This window comes from Chanodichthys erythropterus, chromosome 22 (assembly GCF_024489055.1).
Source record: "Chanodichthys erythropterus isolate Z2021 chromosome 22, ASM2448905v1, whole genome shotgun sequence".
Lineage (NCBI taxonomy): Eukaryota > Metazoa > Chordata > Actinopteri > Cypriniformes > Xenocyprididae > Chanodichthys > Chanodichthys erythropterus.
In genome coordinates, this window is record NC_090242.1 from 29,058,167 (window position 1) to 29,078,457 (window position 20,291).

The following is a 20,291-nucleotide window of genomic DNA, read 5'->3' on the forward strand; positions in this document are numbered from 1 at the left end:
TTAAAAATTTACAAAAATTATATAATGAGAATATACAACATGAATCCATTTTCCAAACCGTGTTTTTGTCTTATCCTGAATCATTATGGTACACTTATAATAAGTGTTTATATTCGGACTATTTCAGACCAGACTGGTAGGACTCGCCGCAGAGTATCACAGTAACTTTGTGACTCGCCATAGAGACATAAACGGAGAAAAGTAGCTCCGGCTAGAATGTTCCTCCGCAAGACGCGTACAGTTCTGTTTATTAACCGCTAGAGGGCCAAAAATCGCGGACAGCAGCTTTAAATTACGTTATTGTGAGAAAATGAGACAGACGTTTTTTAATTTTTTTTTATTCAAGTTGTCGTCACCATTTCTGAACAAACTTATGATTAGGTAATATACACAACAAGTTTACGTTTTATCTCAAGGTTTTCATTGTTTAAAACATTAAACAATATGTGTAAACAAAAAATATAGGCCTAAAGAACAAAAGCATTATAAGCTCAAGCAGTGAGCGGGAAAAAACACTAGTAAAGCAGAGCGCGTCAGTTATCATGCAGAACGTAATGTACATATAACGTAGGCTACACTAGAGTCGGAATATGGTTACCATGTTTATATTGTTTCACATTATAATGTTGAGGAAAAACAACAATATAATGTGTATGATTATATTACCATTATCTCACTCACTCACTCACACACTAAAATGCTGAATTAAATAAATATTTTTTTTATTTGTACGACTGTGTCATTTTTCATATCAGACCCCCGTTCCCACCCAAACCCCTGTCGCTGCCGCCGCGGCCGAAATCTCACTCTGAACTCAGTTCAAAACTTGAGAGCCCTGTATATATCTTTGAGATTATCTGATTAAAAGGCTGCTGGATCATAAAGAATCATAGAGATGCTATAAGAAATAATGTGAAATTAATACCATAGATTAGACTGGGTGAAATCAGATAATCAGACCGCTGCATGGTGATAATAATCATAAACAAATAGCTAGCATTACCTGATCACATTTCTTTTGTTGTACTTCCACTAATACACAGTTAAGGCCAATTCACACCGCCCCGACGACGGCCAACAAACACCAACAAACGCCAACGAACAAGTTGGTCGTTGGATTTAGAATTCTATGAGAAAAAACTGTCATGTTCACACCGCCCCAACAAACACCGACCAACGAGTGACGTGTGACTGGGAAAATTCCACAACTACACAAGTAACCATGTTAACAATATGTCAGGTTAGTTTACTATATTACAAATATAGTATCATATATATTTTCATTGTATTAAAGTATTGAGGCAAAACAAAAATACTAACCTGAAATCTGAAGCACTGTAGCCATCGATCTGATCGTAACCTATTGCGCTGCGGTTGGTACCGGTTTTTAAACTTTTTTTAGTGCGACCCTTTTTATTAACGAGACCCATAAGCATATACAACCATGTAACTAAACAAGTCAAAACGAATTATTAAAAAACGAAACTGAAGGTAAACCAGCGTTGCTCTCATGGTGGTTATAACGTTACCTCTCTCTTTCGGTGAAGTGGAGCAGCTGCTCTTGCTGAATGGCACGGATTGCACTATGGACTATTGTATATATATATATATATATATATATATATATATATATATATATATATATATATATATATATATATTTTTTTTTTTTTTTTTTTTTTTTTAACTGTATTTTATTTTTTATAACGAACAAGCTGTGATGTCACGTTTCCAGTGCTCTGTTGTGTGTGCGTGAGGCGCGGGCGCGATCAAATAGCTGTCGGGGACTTCCCTCATCGTCATGGCAACGGTTCGTTAACAGGTCAGATTACGTCAGAGTTGGTTGCCATCTGTTGGAAAACTGTTCACACCGCGCAGACATTCCACGACCCGACAAACGCCGATTAAACATGTTCAGTCGGGTGAAAACCAACTCTGACCAACGCCAACAACGGCCAACAAACGCCAACAGGGGTATCACACCAAACCAACAAACTCCAACAGACGAGTTTGTTGGAGTTTGTTGGCGTTTGTTGGCCGTCGTCGGGGCGGTGTGAATTGGCCTTTACAGCAGCCAAAGAAAAACAAACATTAAAAAGTTAGGAGTCAAACTGGCCAACTAAAGTGAACACTGATCACTGTAATGGTGATATCAAACCAAACTATTACTTTCAAACAGACATTTAAACCTCTTTTTATCTTGATAAGAACTTTTACACATGTATGACAGAAATAAAATCAGTGTAGTTTGTAATAATTGATGCTGGTAATGCTGTGTCTGGAGTTATTTAATGAAGTTAGGCCTAAATCTTGACGTTAAACAAATGTTGGGTTTAGACGTCAACCTGATTTTCATTTTCGACCAAAATTTGATGTCTGAGTGACTCTGGAGTCCACATCCAGTGCCCGATGGGAAACTTCCTACTTAAAAATTTTATGCAAATTTTATTGTTCTCAGAACATTCTTAGAACAATAACATTTCGAGCTGGGTTGTGACGCTGCACTCAGTAAGCCCGCTGTGTCTTAAACAACAAGAAGTATTGAAACTGACATGAGATCTTGCATCATATTTTTTGCTTGATTATGTTTGTGCTTTTAACTTGTTGGTCCAGAAATCAACTAGTGTGACGTGAAGGCCAACCGAGATTGTGTATGTTAAAGGAAAGGGAGGGGGGGAGACAACATAGTGAAGACTAAATGAGAGCACAGAGAGAGTCTCAGAGGCCTATCCTGAAGCAGGTGGTGGTTAAGGATAATCCAGGTAAGTCTTTAATGCTAAAGATGTGCTGGAAGAGACGAGTGGAGGGGAGGCGAGCGGAGAGATTGCTAATTGTGTCCTACTAATCCAACTCCTCCCCCATCTTCACCAACCTCCACATCCTTCCCTGTGTCACATATGAGGAAGGCCAGACATGTATAGAGAAGCAAAGGTACTGCACCCTGCGAAGTGAAGAACACGTATTCTGAGGGAAGAGCACCCAAGAAACAGTGGACCAATAAGAAAGCCTTACCTGGATATATCCCACATAGAATGTAGCTGTGCCTTTCCATCTCTTTCTACATCCTCTTCCTACCACGAAATTCACGGCACCATGGGAGAAGTCCAAAAGGTAAATGTTTCAATCTGCTTGAAGGGCCTATTTGTTCCAAAGAATAGTTTATTAAATGTTATAAACATCGTTGTGATAGATACGATATCTCATGGATGTATTTGAAACTGAAAATTAAACTATTTAATCAGATAGTTAAGGTACAAATGTTTGTTTTTTAAGGGTTTGTTTTCAGTCATTGAGAAGTTAAAGGGCACTACAGAGCAAGAGCTTCGGATAGTCCTTCTCGGTCTGGATAATGCCGGAAAAACAACTTTGTTAAAACAGCTTGCCTCCGAAGATGTGAACACCATCACCCCGACTCAGGTGAGAAGGGCAGCTGTGAGGGGCTTTCAAAGCATTGGATTTTTTACAATTTCTTAAAATGCTAGTTCAAAAAAAAAAAGTTTGACATTACAGAATGTACATTTACTGCTTATCCGACTATTAAATGATGGGTTATGACAGCCAAAACTCATGAGCAATTCAGTCTAATTTGCAGAGGTGTGAAGTTACTAGCTAGTGTGGCATGCTAACACATTTCTTGCACATTTTTTAGTGTTTCCAGCAGAAATACTCTCAAAGTCTTTGACAGTTACATTTAAATAACACATTGAACACTTGCTGTCAAGTCTTTCTGTGGCATAAAACCAATGTGTATCTTTACCTGCATCTTGGATAACACTAGACTGTATAACCAAAATGGATGAATCAGGTTAATCAGTGATAAAGAGGGCAGACTGTGGACGAATAGTACAGTGAAAAACCCCCTTCAAAGGTCTTTGATTGACAATGGGGATACATTTTGAAATATGAAAGCCTGTCTCTGCCTCAGAGTAAAAAAAAAAAGTGAGATGAAGTTAGTAAATCAATCAATCCCTGGCAAAACATGTACAATAATAAAATGTAATATTTGCAATGTATAATTTGTATAAAATATATTTCGTCAGAATGCACGGCTTCATTTAACACAGTTACCTTAGTTTTAGTCTGAGGTGAAAACCACATCCATATAGAAACTAAGTTTAACTGATGACTAAATGTTGTCACCAAAAAAAAAAAAAAAAATCAAATCTTACCCTTTGTCCCCCCATAAAGTTATATATGGTTCAACAATTGTATGTGTCTTGTATAATACAACACTGTCGCATGATGAAAGCGATTCACTAGACGTTGAGCACCCATAGACTACAACCACTGCTAGGAAACCACGTGATGGTGGTGACTGTCCTAGAAGGAACTACTATCCCAGAAAAAAAAAAAAAGGTATAAATAGACATGATGGCATCTCAATAATCCAAGAAAGTTTCAGGTAATAGGATCAAATGTGGTCAGTCTGGTTTACCGCTCTGTTTACTGTTGAGGGGTCAGAGATAGTTGCTGGTTATTAGCATGAAATCAGCCATAGAGAGAACGCATCTGACGTAAAAAAAAAAAAAAAAAAAAAAATCACTGTAAAATTCACAGTATTGTCAATCAGTGAATTTGTACAGTGGCTGCGATTGATGGCTGTTAACACAACATTTAGAGTGGATTCTTTTGGACTCCACTGTGCACAGCTTGCTACTAGTTAAGATGTTGGCAAACTGTTGCTTGATTACTTAAAATATCCTTAGACCTGGATGTAATGTGAGACTATTTGCTGTTTAGCATGTGTTTTGTTAACAGCCATTATATGCTGCAGCCAGTTAAAGCTGTAAAGTGCCGAGGATGCTGGGGAGAGAAGATCCACTCTGAGAATAGCACTACAACAGTGTCTTTAATCCCACGGTTAAAGATTACTTAACCATAAAGTCTTAGTAGTTGGAGGCTGCTCAGGGGCAGGATAAATTTAGACTAAGAGTTTAAATACATCATGCCTCTGTCTGTGGTCTTATTGGGATTTTGGCCTGGAATAAGAATGAGGAATTGAATAAGAAAGTCCCTCATTAGGAAGCCAATTTCTGCCTCTGAGTAAAACATGAGAAGGTAACTGTGAGATCATTTTAAAGTCACAATATAAGTCATATAGATTCTCAACTGTGGGATATAAAGTCACATTGTGAGATTTAAATCACAATGTAAAAAACAAAATCACAATCAGTGTTGGGAAAAGTTACTTTTAAAAGTATTGTGTTACAATATTGCGCTACTACCTAAAAAGAAAGTAATGCATAACGTTACATTTTCACACCAGGGCTAGGCTTGTTTTTTTGTTTTTGATTTTTTAATAACAAACAGCATTACTACCAATCCATGCTAAATGTAGAAATTTATTATAAATGTTTCAGTCCACTGACCTTCATCAAGCATGTTTTTTAAATAACAACAAAAAAAGTAATATTTTGGCAAAAGTAAAGGCTCTTCTTTCACACCACAACTAAGGAAATGCAACTTCACGGCTGTACAGTAGAGGGCGCAGCTCAAACAAACCTTTCAGCTGTGCTGTCATTCTGGTTTGCAGAAAAATAGGACGCAGAAGTAGGCTACTTATTTTGAATAGTAGTTACTTTGCAACTGCTAAAAAAGTATGTTCTTTATAGTATGAATGTGTGTAGTAATGTAATCTGGACATTCGCCATGTTGTCATTATCACATGACCTACCAGCGTCAGTTGTGTCACTTCATTGCCATTCACAAATCCTCTACTGTGGCCTCATGCGATAGAAATGTGTCCATCGTATGCACACTTCAGAATCTTGCTAGTAGATCATCCGGGTACTTTTTGCCTAAAGTTTCTCTTTTTTGAGTAGTGTGAATTCAGACTCCATTTGTCACATACTGTTTTTCACTATTATGGAAGTATTGCAATTTCAGATGCAGCCAAAAACAAAAACAAAATTAAATACAAATGTGATGTTTATCATTTTTGCTTATTAGTATGGTTGAATTGGATCTTTGAAGCTCAGCAGCAAAGAAATTAGTTAATAAAGTGAGATTAAATACATAAAGTATATTTGTATTTAATTATTGCAGGTTTGTATAATATTCTGAATTTGTATTTCAGTGTTTTTATTCATATTGAGGAATACTGAATCTGTTTTTTGTTCAAGTGAGATAAATAAATACTCGCATTTATAGAACTACAACTACAGAACTAGAACTAGAACTACAATAACCATGTTTACACAGCGCACACAATGCCTCTGCACTTACTCCCGATTTCTCTCAACACGGGGACAGAAGAGGTGTCAGTCTATATATGGGAAAACAAAGTAAAGCGTTACTTATTTGAGAAAGTAACTCAGATATTTTGTTATAAATTTAAAAGTAATGCATCACTTTACTAGCTGAAAGAGTAATCTGATTACGTAACTTGCGTTATTTATAATGCATTCCCCCCAACGGTGGTCACAGCTGTCGTGAGATATAAAGTCACACTATGATATTTAAGTCAATGTGAGATATATAAAGTCATAATTGTGAGATCTAAAGTCAAAAGTGGGATATATAAAGTCACAACTGTGAAATTTAAGTCACATTGTGAGATATAAAGTCACAAGTCTGAGTCATGTTAGGAGAAATAAAGAGGTATAGAGTTACAATTGTGAGATTTGAGTCACAATGTGATAAAGTCACACTGACTTTATAAACAGAAAATCTACAAAACATGTATCCACAGCTGTATCATATGCTAATTTTGCTCTTTCAGGGTTTCAACATTAAAAGTGTGACCTGTGATAGCATGAAGCTGAATGTATGGGACATTGGAGGACAGAGGAAAATTCGACCATTCTGGAAAAAGTACCTGGAGAACACAGATTTATTGGTATGGCAGCAGTGCTCAAGGGGGAAAAGTTTACTTTCCCAATGACATTGACCGTTTTGTGAGAGTATTTACAGTTACATTTGTAATTGAATTGTATTTTATGTATCAGTCAAAAATCATTTTTGTCTTTAATAGTGGTAGTGCTCATTTTCTATCTCTCTTTTAGATCTATGTGATTGACAGCGCAGACAAAAAGAGATTTGAGGAAACAGGACTGGTAAGACTACAGAAAATCAATTTGTGACAATCACTGCTTCTCTCTCTTTTTTTTTTTTTTTTTTCCTGAAAAGTGTTTTATCTTATATATATAATATGTCAAGCATTTTGCCCAAAATTGCATTTATTTGTAATGTGCACATCTTTTGTAGAGGCTCAATTGAAGCAGCTGTCAGCACAAATAAAGGAAGATACTGTATGTATCTATCTGGTATGGGTTATTCCTAAATTAGATGAACCTTTCTGTCCCTTAAGACAATTTTCAAGAAGAAATCTTTTCAAAACAATCTTTCTAGTTTCAAACAATACACATTAATGGCTTTAAACTTTTTATTGTGTATAAAAATTATTAAAATGATAAAATTAGTTCCTCGTTTCGAAGAGTGTTGAAATGCCACAGTTATTTGCTTGAGTTGCATTATATTGGGCTTGTCCCCAAACCAGATTTGAACTTCCCCTCTAATAAATATCAAAAGTGTTACAATCAGGGGAATTTTACATCACTCTTGCTCCTGAGAAATTCAAATTATAATTAATTTGGTATTGTGCAAACAACAAGCATTACAGAGAACAACTGAATTTACATATTTGGTTATGATGGAAATGAGAAGTGACAGGTAAACACATTTGTATCATGCCAGCAAAGTGACAGTTTGAAGTTTAAAATGTTCAATTTAAGAACAATTATTAATGTATATTAAATATAGTTTGAAGAATTTGATTTTAAGGTTTCAGGTAGCAACTCCTACACTGTAAACCCGAATAAGTTAGCAAAACTCTAAAGTTACATCAGTTACATCAACTTTTTAAAGTTGAGAAAGTTTAAGAAGCAGAACTGGCAGATTTTTATTTTGTACTCATACATTTTAATTGCTCTTAACTTGAAATATTTGAGCATGCTAATTCATACATTTAACTTCAAATAATCATGTAATCTCAACTTAAATATTTTTAGTAGTGAAAACTTGGGTAGCTTTAACTAGCTAATTCAAAAAATGTCAACATGCTAATTGGTAGCACAACGCTTTGATAGCATTAGCATAGCATAGCAATTGCTGAATGAGTACAGCAATACAAACATTTAAAGGGTTAGTTCAACCAAAAATTAATTTCATTAATTATTCACCCTCATTGTTGTTCTACACCCATAAGACCTTCGTTCATCTTCGGAACACAAATTAAGATATTTTTGATGAAATCCGATGGCCAGTGAGGCCTCTATTGCCAGCAAGTTTATTTACACTTTCAGTGCTCATAAAGGTACTAAAAACATATTTAGAACAGTTAATGTGACTACAGTGGTTCTAACTAAATATAATAAAGTGAAAAAAAAAAAATATATATATATTTTCAACAATATCTAGTGATGGCCGATTTCAAAACACTGCTTAATGAAGCTTCGAAGCTTTACGAATCTTTTGTTTCAAATCAGTGGTTCGGATCCTGTGTCAAACTGCCAAAATGCTGAAATCACGTGACTTTGGCACTCCGAACCACTCGAACCACATTCGAAACAAAAGATTCATAAAGCTTCGAAGCTGTGTTGAAAAGTCATTATTTTTTATTTTTATTTATTTATTTTTTATTTATTATTATTTTATTTTTTTTGGCACACAAAAAGTATTCTCATTGCTTTATAATACAGTATTAAGGTTGAACCACTGTAGTCACATGAACCGTTTTAAATATGTTTTTAGTACATTTCTGGGCACCGAAAGTGTAAATTAACATGCTGGCAATAGAGGCCTCACTGAGCCATCGAATTTCATCAAAAATATCTTAATTTGTGTTCCAAAGATGAACAAAAGTCTTTTGTCTAGAACATGAGGGTGAGTAATAAATTACATTATTTTCATTTTTGGGTGAACTAACCCTTTAAAATCTGTTCTCAAACTAAGCCCAAGCTCCACTTGTCAGTTGTCACCATAGAAACTCTTCTAAACTCTTCTAAATTAGTATAGCAAAATATGAATCACTACTAAATCTCCCACAAAAAAAACAAAAACAAAAACAAAAAAACATAACACTTAATTTTAGCATTTACTCTCCCTTTCGAGTGTCATTGCAAAGCATGTTGGGAAGTATAAATCCCAGCCGAGTTTCAGCTTAATTTAAGTTTGTCTAAATTAAAAGAAACAAGTTCATAAAACTCAAAACAATAAAACAGTTCAGATTACTTATAATGTGTCAGTTTTATGAACTCAAAAGAAAAAGAAAGTTCTCATAAGTTAAATTAATTGAACTAATTTGTTAAATTTAAGTTTACACTACTCAAAACAATTTGTTATTTGAGCATTAGGGTTTACAGTGTACCATCTCACCCCCAACATGATCAAAATATACTGCACTGTATGAAAAGTACACTCCACTTTGATGGAGAATACTGTGTCTTTCCAATTTGTACTTTGGGTGTCATATAGCTCAACTGATAAGGCTTAGCGCTTGCAATGCCATGGTCTTTGGTTTAATCCTTAGGGGGCACACAAAAAAATCTATAATGTGAATATATTGTAAGTGCAAGTCACTCTAGTTTAAAGTATCTAGTACAAATAATATATGACCTGGGATTGACTGTATGCTAACCTCTATGGTACTGATTACGCCACACTGACTTCTCTGTTTTAACCTTCCACAGGAGCTGTCGGAGCTCATCGATGAGGAGAACCTGAAGGGTGTGCCATTGCTCATCTTTGCCAATAAACAAGACCTGGCCACGGCCTCCCCTGCCAGTGAGATCGCAGAGGGCCTTAACCTGCACACGTACCGGGACAGAGAGTGGCAGATCCAGGCCTGTTCTGCCGTATCTGGAGAAGGTGTACAGGTTTGTATATATAATTTGTATCAGCTTTTTAATAAAGCCTTTGAATTTATATAATATTATACATAATAATATATATTTTTTAAAATGATACCCATGATTAGACATTAAGACATTATTTTGTCTTTCAGGATGGCATGAACTGGATCAGCAACAATATTGTAAATAAGAAGAAATGAATCTGCTCTCCTCCGAGTGTTATTTTGTACAATTGCTCTAATACTTCTGTAAATGTAAACCATATATAATATATTAACTTTGGAAAATTCTTTTTGTAATAATATTAATGATCTTTCTTCCTGTTTGTAAATTGGCTGCCAAAAGAGGCTGACAAGAAAACAGCAAAACAAATCATTTTCCCCATCTCTAACAAAGAGTTTTTGTTGCTCTCTGACATGACAAGTTTCCTTACAATCTGTAAATCTCGCGGTCGGTGTCGCATTTATGAGCGATATGACACACAAGGGCATAAATAATGCACAAGATTTGCAGCCTAAAATAAGGATGAGGCATTCATGTATCTTTCACACATATATATATAGTCTTCTTCAACTGTTTTGATAGTTGTCACACAGAAGAATTATCTGTAACAGAGAAAAACTCTTGTACTTTTAAGGCAATATGAGAAACAAATGTTTTGTTTTTTGTCTCGGTATGATTGGATTTGGTAGTTTCTAAATGATTATCCAGTGTGGGCACCATGTGTATGATTATGTGAAATGAAACTGTGACATTACATTTTCTCTAGTTGTTTCAGAGTATGACTTTAATTCTAATTCAAGATCCTGGACTAGTCATGTTCATTTTTTCCACATTTCCAAACCTTTTTGGAAGATCTAAAATTGATATTCAAGTAATAACACACAAACAAGTGTGCTGTTCTGAATAACATGTAATTACAGCAGTGATGCTGGAATCAACAATAAGATTTTGAGTGTCATAATTGCAAAACAACACTTTAATAAACAGGAAGTTAATATTGAGTAACTTACATTTTAGACAAAATATTGCTAGTTGCTTTGTTTTTGCTCCTTCAACAAAAATAGTTCAAATCGAAATTCATTTAGTTCATTAGAGTTTAACTTTCTGTGATATTGGATCTCATTCACTATCATTCATGTTTATTCGCACAGGAGAATTTCTCACGAAAAAATTCTGCCTAATTCACAACATATGCATACGCTCATGAATTTGTTCTTGACCTCGCTGTAATGTTAATGAATTTGGAGTATTCTAAACAAGCGACCACATGTCCGAAGTTACTCATTTGAATAAAGCATTTTTGCATAAACCATTTCCATAAGGGGTTTTCCACACAGCCCTCCGTCACTCTCTATGCAAACATACAATGTGCTCTAAAGGAGACAAGCCGTTCTCACTCAAAGACTATAGATATAGAAAGACGGTTCCATCTTGTTATGAATGGGAGAAACTGCAACAGGCAATATGGTGGAATATGTCCCGCCTTCTAAGTTAAAGAGCCAGTTGCTGATTGATAAAGTCATTGCTTCACTGCAGCTACTGCTAGAAACTCCAGTTCCCACAGAAACCTGAAACTCGCGCTTAGGACTGCACACGCGCATTGGCTCGTCTAGCCTGAAAAATAAGCTTTTTTAATGCTATTTGAGCATAACTGTGCATTCAGATCACAAATTTACTCTGGCTGTCCTGCCAACAATGCTGTTCTGTGCGTTCAGACCGTCGCCGTGACCGCCAACCAATCGGAATGTAGAAGTCCTCCCCTTGAGAGGATTCCAGAGAATGCGGAGAACAAATTGCTTAGCTGGAGAAAATATAGACAAATGTCATTAGGCTTAAATACAACCCCGATTCCAAAAAAGTTAGGACACTGCACAAATTGTGAATAAAAAAGGAATGCAATAATTTACAAATCTCATAAACTTATAGTTTATTCACAATAGAATATAGATAACATATCAAATGTTGAAAGTGAGACATTTTGAAATGTCATGCCAAATATTGGCTCATTTTGGATTTCATGAGAGCTACACATTCCAAAAAAGTTGGGACAGGTAGCAATAAGAGGCTGGAAAAGTTAAATGAACATATAAGGAAGAGCTGGAGGACCAATTTGCAACTTAAAAAAAGAAAAAAAAGAATATCTAAACATGATCCAGAAGCGCAGGCATTTTCTCTGGGCCAAGGCTCATTTAAAATGGACTGAGGCAAAGTGGAAAACTGTTCTGTGGCCAGACATTGACATTCTTTTTGGAAAACTGGGACGCCATGTCATCCAGACTAAAGAGGATAAGGACAACCCAAGTTGTTATCAGCGCTCAGTTCAGAAGCCTGCATCTCTGATGGTATGGGGTTGCATGAGTGCATGTGGCATGGACAGCTTACACATCTGGAAAGGCACCATCAATGCTGAAAGGTATATCCAAGTTCTAGAACAACATATGCTCCCATCCAGACGTCGTCTCTTTCAGGGAAGACCTTGCATTTTCCAACATGACAATGCCAGACCACATACTGCATCAATTACAACATCATGGCTGTAGTCCAGATCTTTCACCCATAGAAAACTTTTGGCGTGTCATAAAGAGGAAGATGCGACAAAGAAGACCTAAAACAGTTGAGCAACTAGAAGCCTGTATTAGACAAGAATGGGACAACATTCCTATTCCTAAACTTGAGCAACTTGTCTCCTCAGTCCCCAGACGTTTGCAGACTGTTATAAAAAGAAGAGGGGATGCCACACAGTGGTAAACATGGCCTTGTCCCAACTTTTTTGAGATGTGTTGATGCCATGAAATTTAAAATCCACTTATTTTTCCCTTAAAATGATAAATTTTCTCAGTTTAAACATATGATATGTCATCTATGTTGTCTTCTGAATAAAATATTGAAATTTGAAACTTCCACATCATTGCATTCTGTTTTTATTCACAATTTGTACAGTGTCCCAACTTTTTTGGAATCGGGTTTGTATATACAGTGGCTCATACAGCAATGTCAGACACCTTGGTCCACGCATCATTTTTCTTATTTGTGTCACTGTACGCAAACAGGGACACATCGTATATATTATTGGGAAACCCGCCACAGCAATTATCAACCTCTCCTCCATTTTGCTTGGGAACTAATGTTTGGTCGGAACCAAAGTGAAGGACTTGTACAATCCGATTGGATGCTGCCGAACCATGTCATAGCTTATTACCATAAAGTTGACTTGACTTCAACTCTCCTCAACACCCACACCATCCAACAAGTGCCGTGAATGCACAGTAAGAAACAACATTTATGGGACAGTTCATGTCAGATTGTGTTGCTGATTTGAAATGTTATTTAATTGTGAGTTCACCAAGCAGTTTATAAGATTTCAGGATTCCCCTCAGGATTGGTCTTGGATGCCCAAAATAACTGCTCGGAGGTGTTGCAAATATGGCCGCCGAGTGAACAGACTTTCCTTGAAAGGGACTTTGGCTCACTGCAGAGCAAAATGACATCCAGCTCCACTTCTGTGGACTTGATTGGTCATTGGCGAAGTTATATTTAGTGCTATAGGGTTATGGGAAGGGTTGGGTGTGTCTGGACCTTCAAGCTCCACCCATGACATACAGAGAGTGGGAGCTGGATGTCATTTGGCTCTGTCTGCAGCAAGCACAGCTTGAACTAAAGATGAGTTCTAAAGAAAAAGCACAGCAATATCAGAGAAATGGCAAGTGACATTTCACAGGTGTTTGTTCTGTGTATCTCATATCAGCCAGCATTTTTCCATGTGTATCTGCACTTTTATAGGCGACTATAAAAGAGTGCTTTTTTGCATACATGTGGATTCAGCTGTTATAAAAGTTACTGATGAATCATGATTTGTTTGTGAAAACATTCATACACTGATATCACACACAAATTTGTGTGTACACATGGTTAGTGACTGAGACCCACTGTCTCTAAAAACTTTTTGCATGGATTTGGGCTGGACTGATATTATTCAATATAATTTTCATATTTGATAATACATACACCATAGAGTGCTGCAGTGATGAGTAAACACAACAGCCATTACTCCATTGGCTTTTGGATTATAGCAGAAAATTTGCTCTTTGACCAACAAAAGTTTGATTTGTACATGTTTAGTTCATGATAATCTTCACAAATGAACATGACTTCGAATTTTGAAGCCCAAATACAATCACCAGAAATAAAAAGCTAAGCGTAGGCTATATATGAACTACACCACGCTCAGTCAAGTGACTGCAACGTCACAACCATGTGATGCTGTCAAAAAAAACCTTTTTCCCTAAAAGTTTGTATTAGAATAGTTTGTGATAGCGCAATTACGAGGCTGGGAAAATTGATTAATGAGTAGTTTACCTGTTTGGCGTGATGCTGTTTAAAGAATCCCCCACAGGCGCTAAAGAGTGTTAAGATTGAGAGTACAATACATGTCCACAGAAGGTTTTTCACCTTGGGAAAATGCATATCCTCATTGTCATGTTAAAAAAATGCCCAACAATGCAGGAAATAAGGAAAGGGTAACATCTTCTGTTTCAAGTTTGTGCATTAATTTACACAGTGGTGTGGGAATTCATGACAGCATTGATAAAGCACAACTTCCTCACACCTTCAGCATTCATACATCCCTATACAACAGCTTTACTACCACTGAACTTTACTGTGGGAACCAGGCACTTCTCACTGTACTCCTCCTCTAGCAACACCAGAACATTTTGGATGCTGTTAGATCCAAAATGATTGATTTGGTCTCATGAGACCAGAGTATTGATTCCCAGAATCTATATTTTGTAAATATGGGCTTTGGAAATGTCTGACTTTATTGTGCTTTGGCTATAGAAGGTAGTTCCAGTGAAAACAACAACCATGCATGTCATTTCTGCAGGCTGCATCTTACTCTGTGAGATAAACAGTTACTCTTTTCATAGCTTTTGCTGGTGCTGAGACACTCGCTTGGTATTTCTCCTGCTCTTTGTCTAGAAAAAAAATCCCTCATCACTAAAAGAAAGCTTAAAATGAAGGCCCGATTATTTCAAGGGCCTTGTCACAAGTCCATTGTTTTTGAATTTCTGTGTTACTTTTGCTATATTTTCACACTTAAAACAATGATTCGGTAATCCTTTTGTACCACTGTCTTCTTTTTATGCTAAGAAATAAGTCTCCTGACAGTTCTCTCTCAAGTGCTTTCATTGTTGTCAGCATTAAGTCTGAGAATGATTCAGTGGGCTATATAACACTTTTAATTGTCAAGAAATTACTTCTCTTTAAATGTTTTGGTTCAACATACTTACCTGTTGATCAAACATTGCCTTAAACTTACACCAGAAAATTTTTATTTAGTTTTATTTAGCAACTTTTAGGAGGAGGAGGGTGTACTCATTTTTGCTACACAACATTTTATCACCTTGATAAGAAAATCTTATTTTCCTGAATAATTTTGACATGCTTCTTTGAAAATTGATTTGCTGGAACATTATATCTCTAAAGAACCCTAACATGTCTTCTAAGTAATTGAGTAATTGCTGACTTTCGGAAGTTTCACAGGGGGTGTACTCATTTATGCTGTGCACTGTAAATATCGCTGACAACCTCTGTAGTTCCAATTAAGCAACTTGTTAGCAATCGCCTTTAGGACAAGTGAAAGCACAGGGGTGGATTACTGATGTATTTTGTGTTGTAGAATAAAATATGAAAATAACTTGGGCTTGTGTTAACCACAGACTTATTTCAGGCATTCAACCAAAAACCCATTCAAAAAACACATTGACTTCAGGACAATGGAACCAGAAGTGCAAAAAAAAAAAAAATAGTTTTTATATTTCTAAAAATATACATCATCCCTGCAGCAGTCTATTTACACAAGCACTGAAAAATGAAGTCCCTTCTCAGACCCATGACATACCTTCAGCAAAAGTTGTTGAACCCCCGAGGCAGACAGACTTGGGCATGACTCAATGGTCTTGCCTTCCTCCCCGGTCACTGGTCTGAATACTTAGTGTTACGGCCAGTGGATCAAATTTTCATTAGTGTGGATGCTAAAGCTCTACCGTGCTAATCCACTCCCATTAGATACACACTTTACTTGCTATAATAAGACAGTGATCTAACCAGGGCAAAAAAGAAGGTCCAAAGTGTGTCTGACACATAAGCGTTTCTACCTCAGGACGGGATACATCATCTATAGACTGGCTTCAGGGCAAAAACAGGATTTTAAAATTGGTAAGTTTTGCTATAATCAAAGGATTTGTTTGTTTTGTGATCTATGCAACTCAGTTTAAACAAGTGTTTTCAGGCCTGATATGAGATCAAAGAAGGAGTACATATGAATCTATCACAAAGAAATTATAAAATCAGATTCATTTTACTGGGGGGAAAAATATAAAAAATAAATTCTTCTTCTTCTGGGCTGATTTTATTGAAGACTGGACACTATTAATATCATCATGCCTGTGCCATACACTGACGTATCTAAGGAGAAAGAGCAACAGGAGCTGTGCTCGGACACAGATGGAGGTAAGATACATCAGAAGCAGGGAAAAAAGCTCTGTTTCTTCAAACAGCATGCCATCTCAATGGATATGACTGATTCAATGAAATCAGCTTGAAAGCAACAGCACTATGGCATGTGGGAAAAGCAGCAAAACAGTCTGTAAAATGAAAACAGAGCCAAATTTTCACTTTCTGCTCTGGCATGTCTCAACTGCTTTGACTCGGTTCCCAAAACAGTAAGGGAATTTGTAATGTAATATGACAGCAGGAGACTAAATTCTTTGCCCCAAGGGATCATGACTCATCCACGCCTGATTGGAAAAGATCTAAACCCTCTTAAACATTACAGAACAAACAGCAGGCTGAAGTTACCCCCAGACATCTGTGTCAAATTTAACGAGTTAATCACAGCCACACATATTGTGCTTATGCTTGAAGAATCAAGATGTTGACAGCTTTTGGTGACATTAATTATTTTTGATTATATACAGTATCAAAAAAAAAAAAAAAAAAAAAAAAAAACCTGTGAATGTATATGAAAAATAATGTTTTTCATTAACATTCAGAAGAATGTGATGTAATTACTAGTTTATAGTGCTGTAATTACTAGCTTATAACATTCTAATGTTCTTTCATTATGGAATGTATTCTGTGATTAATATAAAATGCATTTCAACATATCTGTGCATGTAAATCAGCATGTCTGAACCTGGGAAAGAAGATCAGTGTTCCTCAGGATCTCATGATGGAGGAGCTCAATCTGCTGTCAAACAGAGGATCTATAATGTTTCAGGAAAGACTCAAGAGAGTGAAGAGATTCACCTTGGAGGGTATAGCACACGGACACCTCAGTGTAAGATATCTTACTGTGTTCATCAGGTTAAAGTCAATATGAAATCAGAATGGACCCTACAAACTTGGTCCCAATGTTAACCAATAGCCAAATAGCTATGAGATTATTTGTGACCCTGGATCACAAAACCAGTCATAAGTTGCATGGGTATATTTGTAGCAATAGCCAACAATACAGTGTATGGGTCAAAATTATCGATTTTTCTTTTATGCCAAAAATCATTAGGATAAGTAAAGATCATGTTCCATGAAGATATTTTGTAAATTTTCAACCATAAATATCAAAAATTAATTTTTGTGAGTGGATATGCATTGCTAAGGACTTCATTTGGACAACTTTAAAGGCGATGTTCTCAATATTTAGATTTTTTTTTTTTTTGCACCCTCAGATTCCAGATTTTCAAATAGTTGTATCTTAGCCAAATATTGTCAAATATGATGTATAAATCTGAAAATTGACGCTTATGACTGGTTTTGTGGTCCAGGGTCACATCAACCATTTCTATGCGGATTAAGATTTTAAGGATTTTAAGATTGCAGCAATAATAACAAATAATATATTTGAATAAATCATGTTACCTTAGGGACTATCTTGAAAGTGAACTTCAGCCTCCATGTCAAAAAGCCTCCTCAAAAGTTTCAGGAGGAAACTCCACAATCGATACAAACTCACATTTAGGTCTGGCTCCATACTTTTCATGATCCAATAATCCCTGATGGAGAAAATCAAGTCCTGCCTTATTTTCTTCTCATTCAAGATCCTGTTTTACAATTGTGAGTTTTATTTTACAGCAGAAAAATGTGTTGTGAAAGCACATGTGAAACAAGGGGTGTCCAATTTTGTTCCTGGAGGGCCAATTGCCTTAAGGCTTTAGCTACAACCTGCTGCCTGGAAGTTTCTAATCACCCTGAAGACTTTGATTAGCTAGTTTAGTTGTCTTTAATTACTTTTGAGGCTAAACTCTGTCGGAAAGCCTCCCAGGAAGGGGATTGGACACCCCAAGCTAAACTTAAAATGTTTACTGAGGCAAATTTACTAGGGAATAACTGCAGGACCACCTTCCAGCAGCATTTAGCTCTTGCCATAATTACAACCCACCTGAACCAGTTAATCAAAGTCATCAGGATCACTAGAAACTTCAAGGCAATTGTTTTGGAGCTAAACTCCTCAGGCCCACTAGGTATTAGATACTCCTGAACTATTAATCTCATACACATAAGAATAGGTTCCTTTTGCATTGCTGCAAAAACCCTCTTTTAGAACATTTATTTTTAAGAGTGAGGTTCAGTAATAATGGATGATTATTTAACACTGCCTAGCACTTAGAGGAAAGCCTTCAAGGCCAGAACGCCATACAAGGAGAGAAAGGAAGCGAGAACTTCACCTCTGAAATGTACATCACCCAGCCTGGAAAAAACAACCTGGTCACCACACTCAAGCACACAGTATCTAAGAAAGGAAACCCAAGCTTGCTTGCACCTGGTAAATACAGAACAATTCTGTATGAGTACATTAATGTAACTTTTGTACCCAAAGTCAAGGGAAAACCCGATGGTCACTCATTTCTCTCTCACACAGGTTATGGGGGGCCTCTGAAAGAGGTTCCTCCTGAAAAGTTCAATGTCACTGTGATCCCCAAGTCTTACCAATCACCCTGGGAGAAAAAGACCATTGACAGCGAAACACTGGTGACTACTATAAGTACCCACCTGCCTGAGCCACCTTACAAACTCACCCCAGCCAACTACAAATGTTTCAACAGGTACCCATTGAGCACAACTGATATTGTCGTCCTCAATAGTAAATTCAGCATTAAATGGATAGTTCACCCCAAAATTAAAATGATCCCATGATTTATTCACCCTCAAGCCTAGGTGTATAGGACTATCTTCTTTCAGACGAAAACAATCAGAGTTATGTTAAAATATATCCTTGATAAGATTAGTGAAGGGGGTGTGAGATTTTGAAGTCCAAAAAACTGCATCCATCCATCATAAAAGTAGTCCATACAGCTCCAGGGGGTTTATAAAGGCCTTCTGAAGTGAGGCGATGGGTTTTTGTAAGTAAAATATTCATATTTAAAACTTTATAAACTATAATAACTAGCTTCCAGGCAGGGGGCCATACATATGAATTCATGGCAAAAGAGTAACCGCTGACCCGACGCAATGGCGCAACGCCAGAAACTAGTTATTATAGCTTATAAAGTTTTAAACATGGATATTTTTTTTACAAAAAACCCATCGCTTAGCTTCAAAAGGCCTTTATTAACCCCCTAGAGCCGTATGGATTATATTTATGATGAAACTATAAAACCAAATGAGAACCAAATGAATTCCATTTACTTTATAAAAGTAGGTTCCTGGTCTTATTGTAAATTCTTCACATTACCCCAACAGAAAAAAAAAATTGATTATGTAATCTTTGATAAAATTGTAATTTGCTCTTCTTCTGAAAAAAACTTTCCTTTTTGCTGATGTTACTTATATTTTCCAGTTGAAAGGCAGTTCATTTGAACATAAGGAATTAAGATTATGAAAGTAAAATGGGTTACAAAATATAGAGTCCAAACGTGTCTGCCCACTTTTTAAACGCTTTGGTTATGGAAGCATTTCTTTCAATTAAAGTTTCCCAAAAGTATCCTAAAGTCTTTGTTTAAGAGTCATAAGCCATGACCCAAACCAACCATTTACATGGAAAATCACATTACAAACATTTATTTAAAACAACCAAAAAAGTAAAAAAAAATCGGACAAAAAGGCAATGGTACAAGAACGTGCACTTAACACCTTTAACAGCTTTCTTAGCATGTCCACTCATCTGTTAGGGAAAGTCTGATTATTTTTATAGCAATGAAAAGGGACAATCACTCTCATTCTTTACAGAGCTCCTACGCCATTCGGTGGGACAGCAGGGACGGTGAGGACTCTGCCGCTACCTGGTTTTGAGATGCTGCAGGCTCGCACAGAGCCACACCTAACCTGGGACAGGATGTGCCACCGGCCCAATTTCAACCGTACACCACAGGGCTGGAGAATCCAGTACGCCACAGAGTCTCCCGATTTGTGAAGCTGGTGAATATTGGCAAAACATACGAG

General features: G+C 36.5%; 2 protein-coding genes across 2 annotated transcripts; both read left to right on the forward strand.

The window, feature by feature from the left end:
- Window positions 1-3,093: 3,093 nt before the first annotated feature.
- On the forward strand, window positions 3,094-10,051 carry arl3l1 (ADP ribosylation factor like GTPase 3, like 1). The gene is made up of 6 exons (XM_067376440.1): window positions 3,094-3,111; window positions 3,274-3,417; window positions 6,722-6,838; window positions 7,005-7,055; window positions 9,690-9,875; window positions 10,004-10,051. Exons 1-6 carry the CDS (start codon window positions 3,094-3,096, stop codon window positions 10,049-10,051), a joined length of 564 nt encoding a protein of 187 aa, XP_067232541.1.
- Window positions 10,052-15,984: 5,933 nt separating this feature from the next.
- On the forward strand, window positions 15,985-20,279 carry LOC137012388 (myozenin-2). The gene is made up of 6 exons (XM_067375559.1): window positions 15,985-16,070; window positions 16,273-16,364; window positions 17,039-17,193; window positions 18,513-18,675; window positions 18,772-18,955; window positions 20,079-20,279. Exons 2-6 carry the CDS (start codon window positions 16,295-16,297, stop codon window positions 20,260-20,262), a joined length of 756 nt encoding a protein of 251 aa, XP_067231660.1. The 5' UTR covers window positions 15,985-16,070; window positions 16,273-16,294; the 3' UTR covers window positions 20,263-20,279.
- The last annotated feature ends 12 nt before the right edge of the window (window positions 20,280-20,291 follow it).

Bases quoted from the DNA above. Each gene is read 5' to 3' on its own strand.
- LOC137012388 (XM_067375559.1), top strand. From the start codon at position 16,295: ATGCCTGTGCCATACACTGACGTATCTAAGGAGAAAGAGCAACAGGAG. The intron at 17,194-18,512 runs GTAAGATATCTT...AACACTGCCTAG, and splicing joins TAGCACACGGACACCTCAGT to CACTTAGAGGAAAGCCTTCA. The intron at 18,676-18,771 runs GTAAATACAGAA...TCTCTCACACAG, and splicing joins CCCAAGCTTGCTTGCACCTG to GTTATGGGGGGCCTCTGAAA.
- arl3l1 (XM_067376440.1), top strand. The intron at 7,056-9,689 runs GTAAGACTACAG...AACCTTCCACAG, and splicing joins GATTTGAGGAAACAGGACTG to GAGCTGTCGGAGCTCATCGA. The intron at 9,876-10,003 runs GTTTGTATATAT...TTTGTCTTTCAG, and splicing joins TATCTGGAGAAGGTGTACAG to GATGGCATGAACTGGATCAG.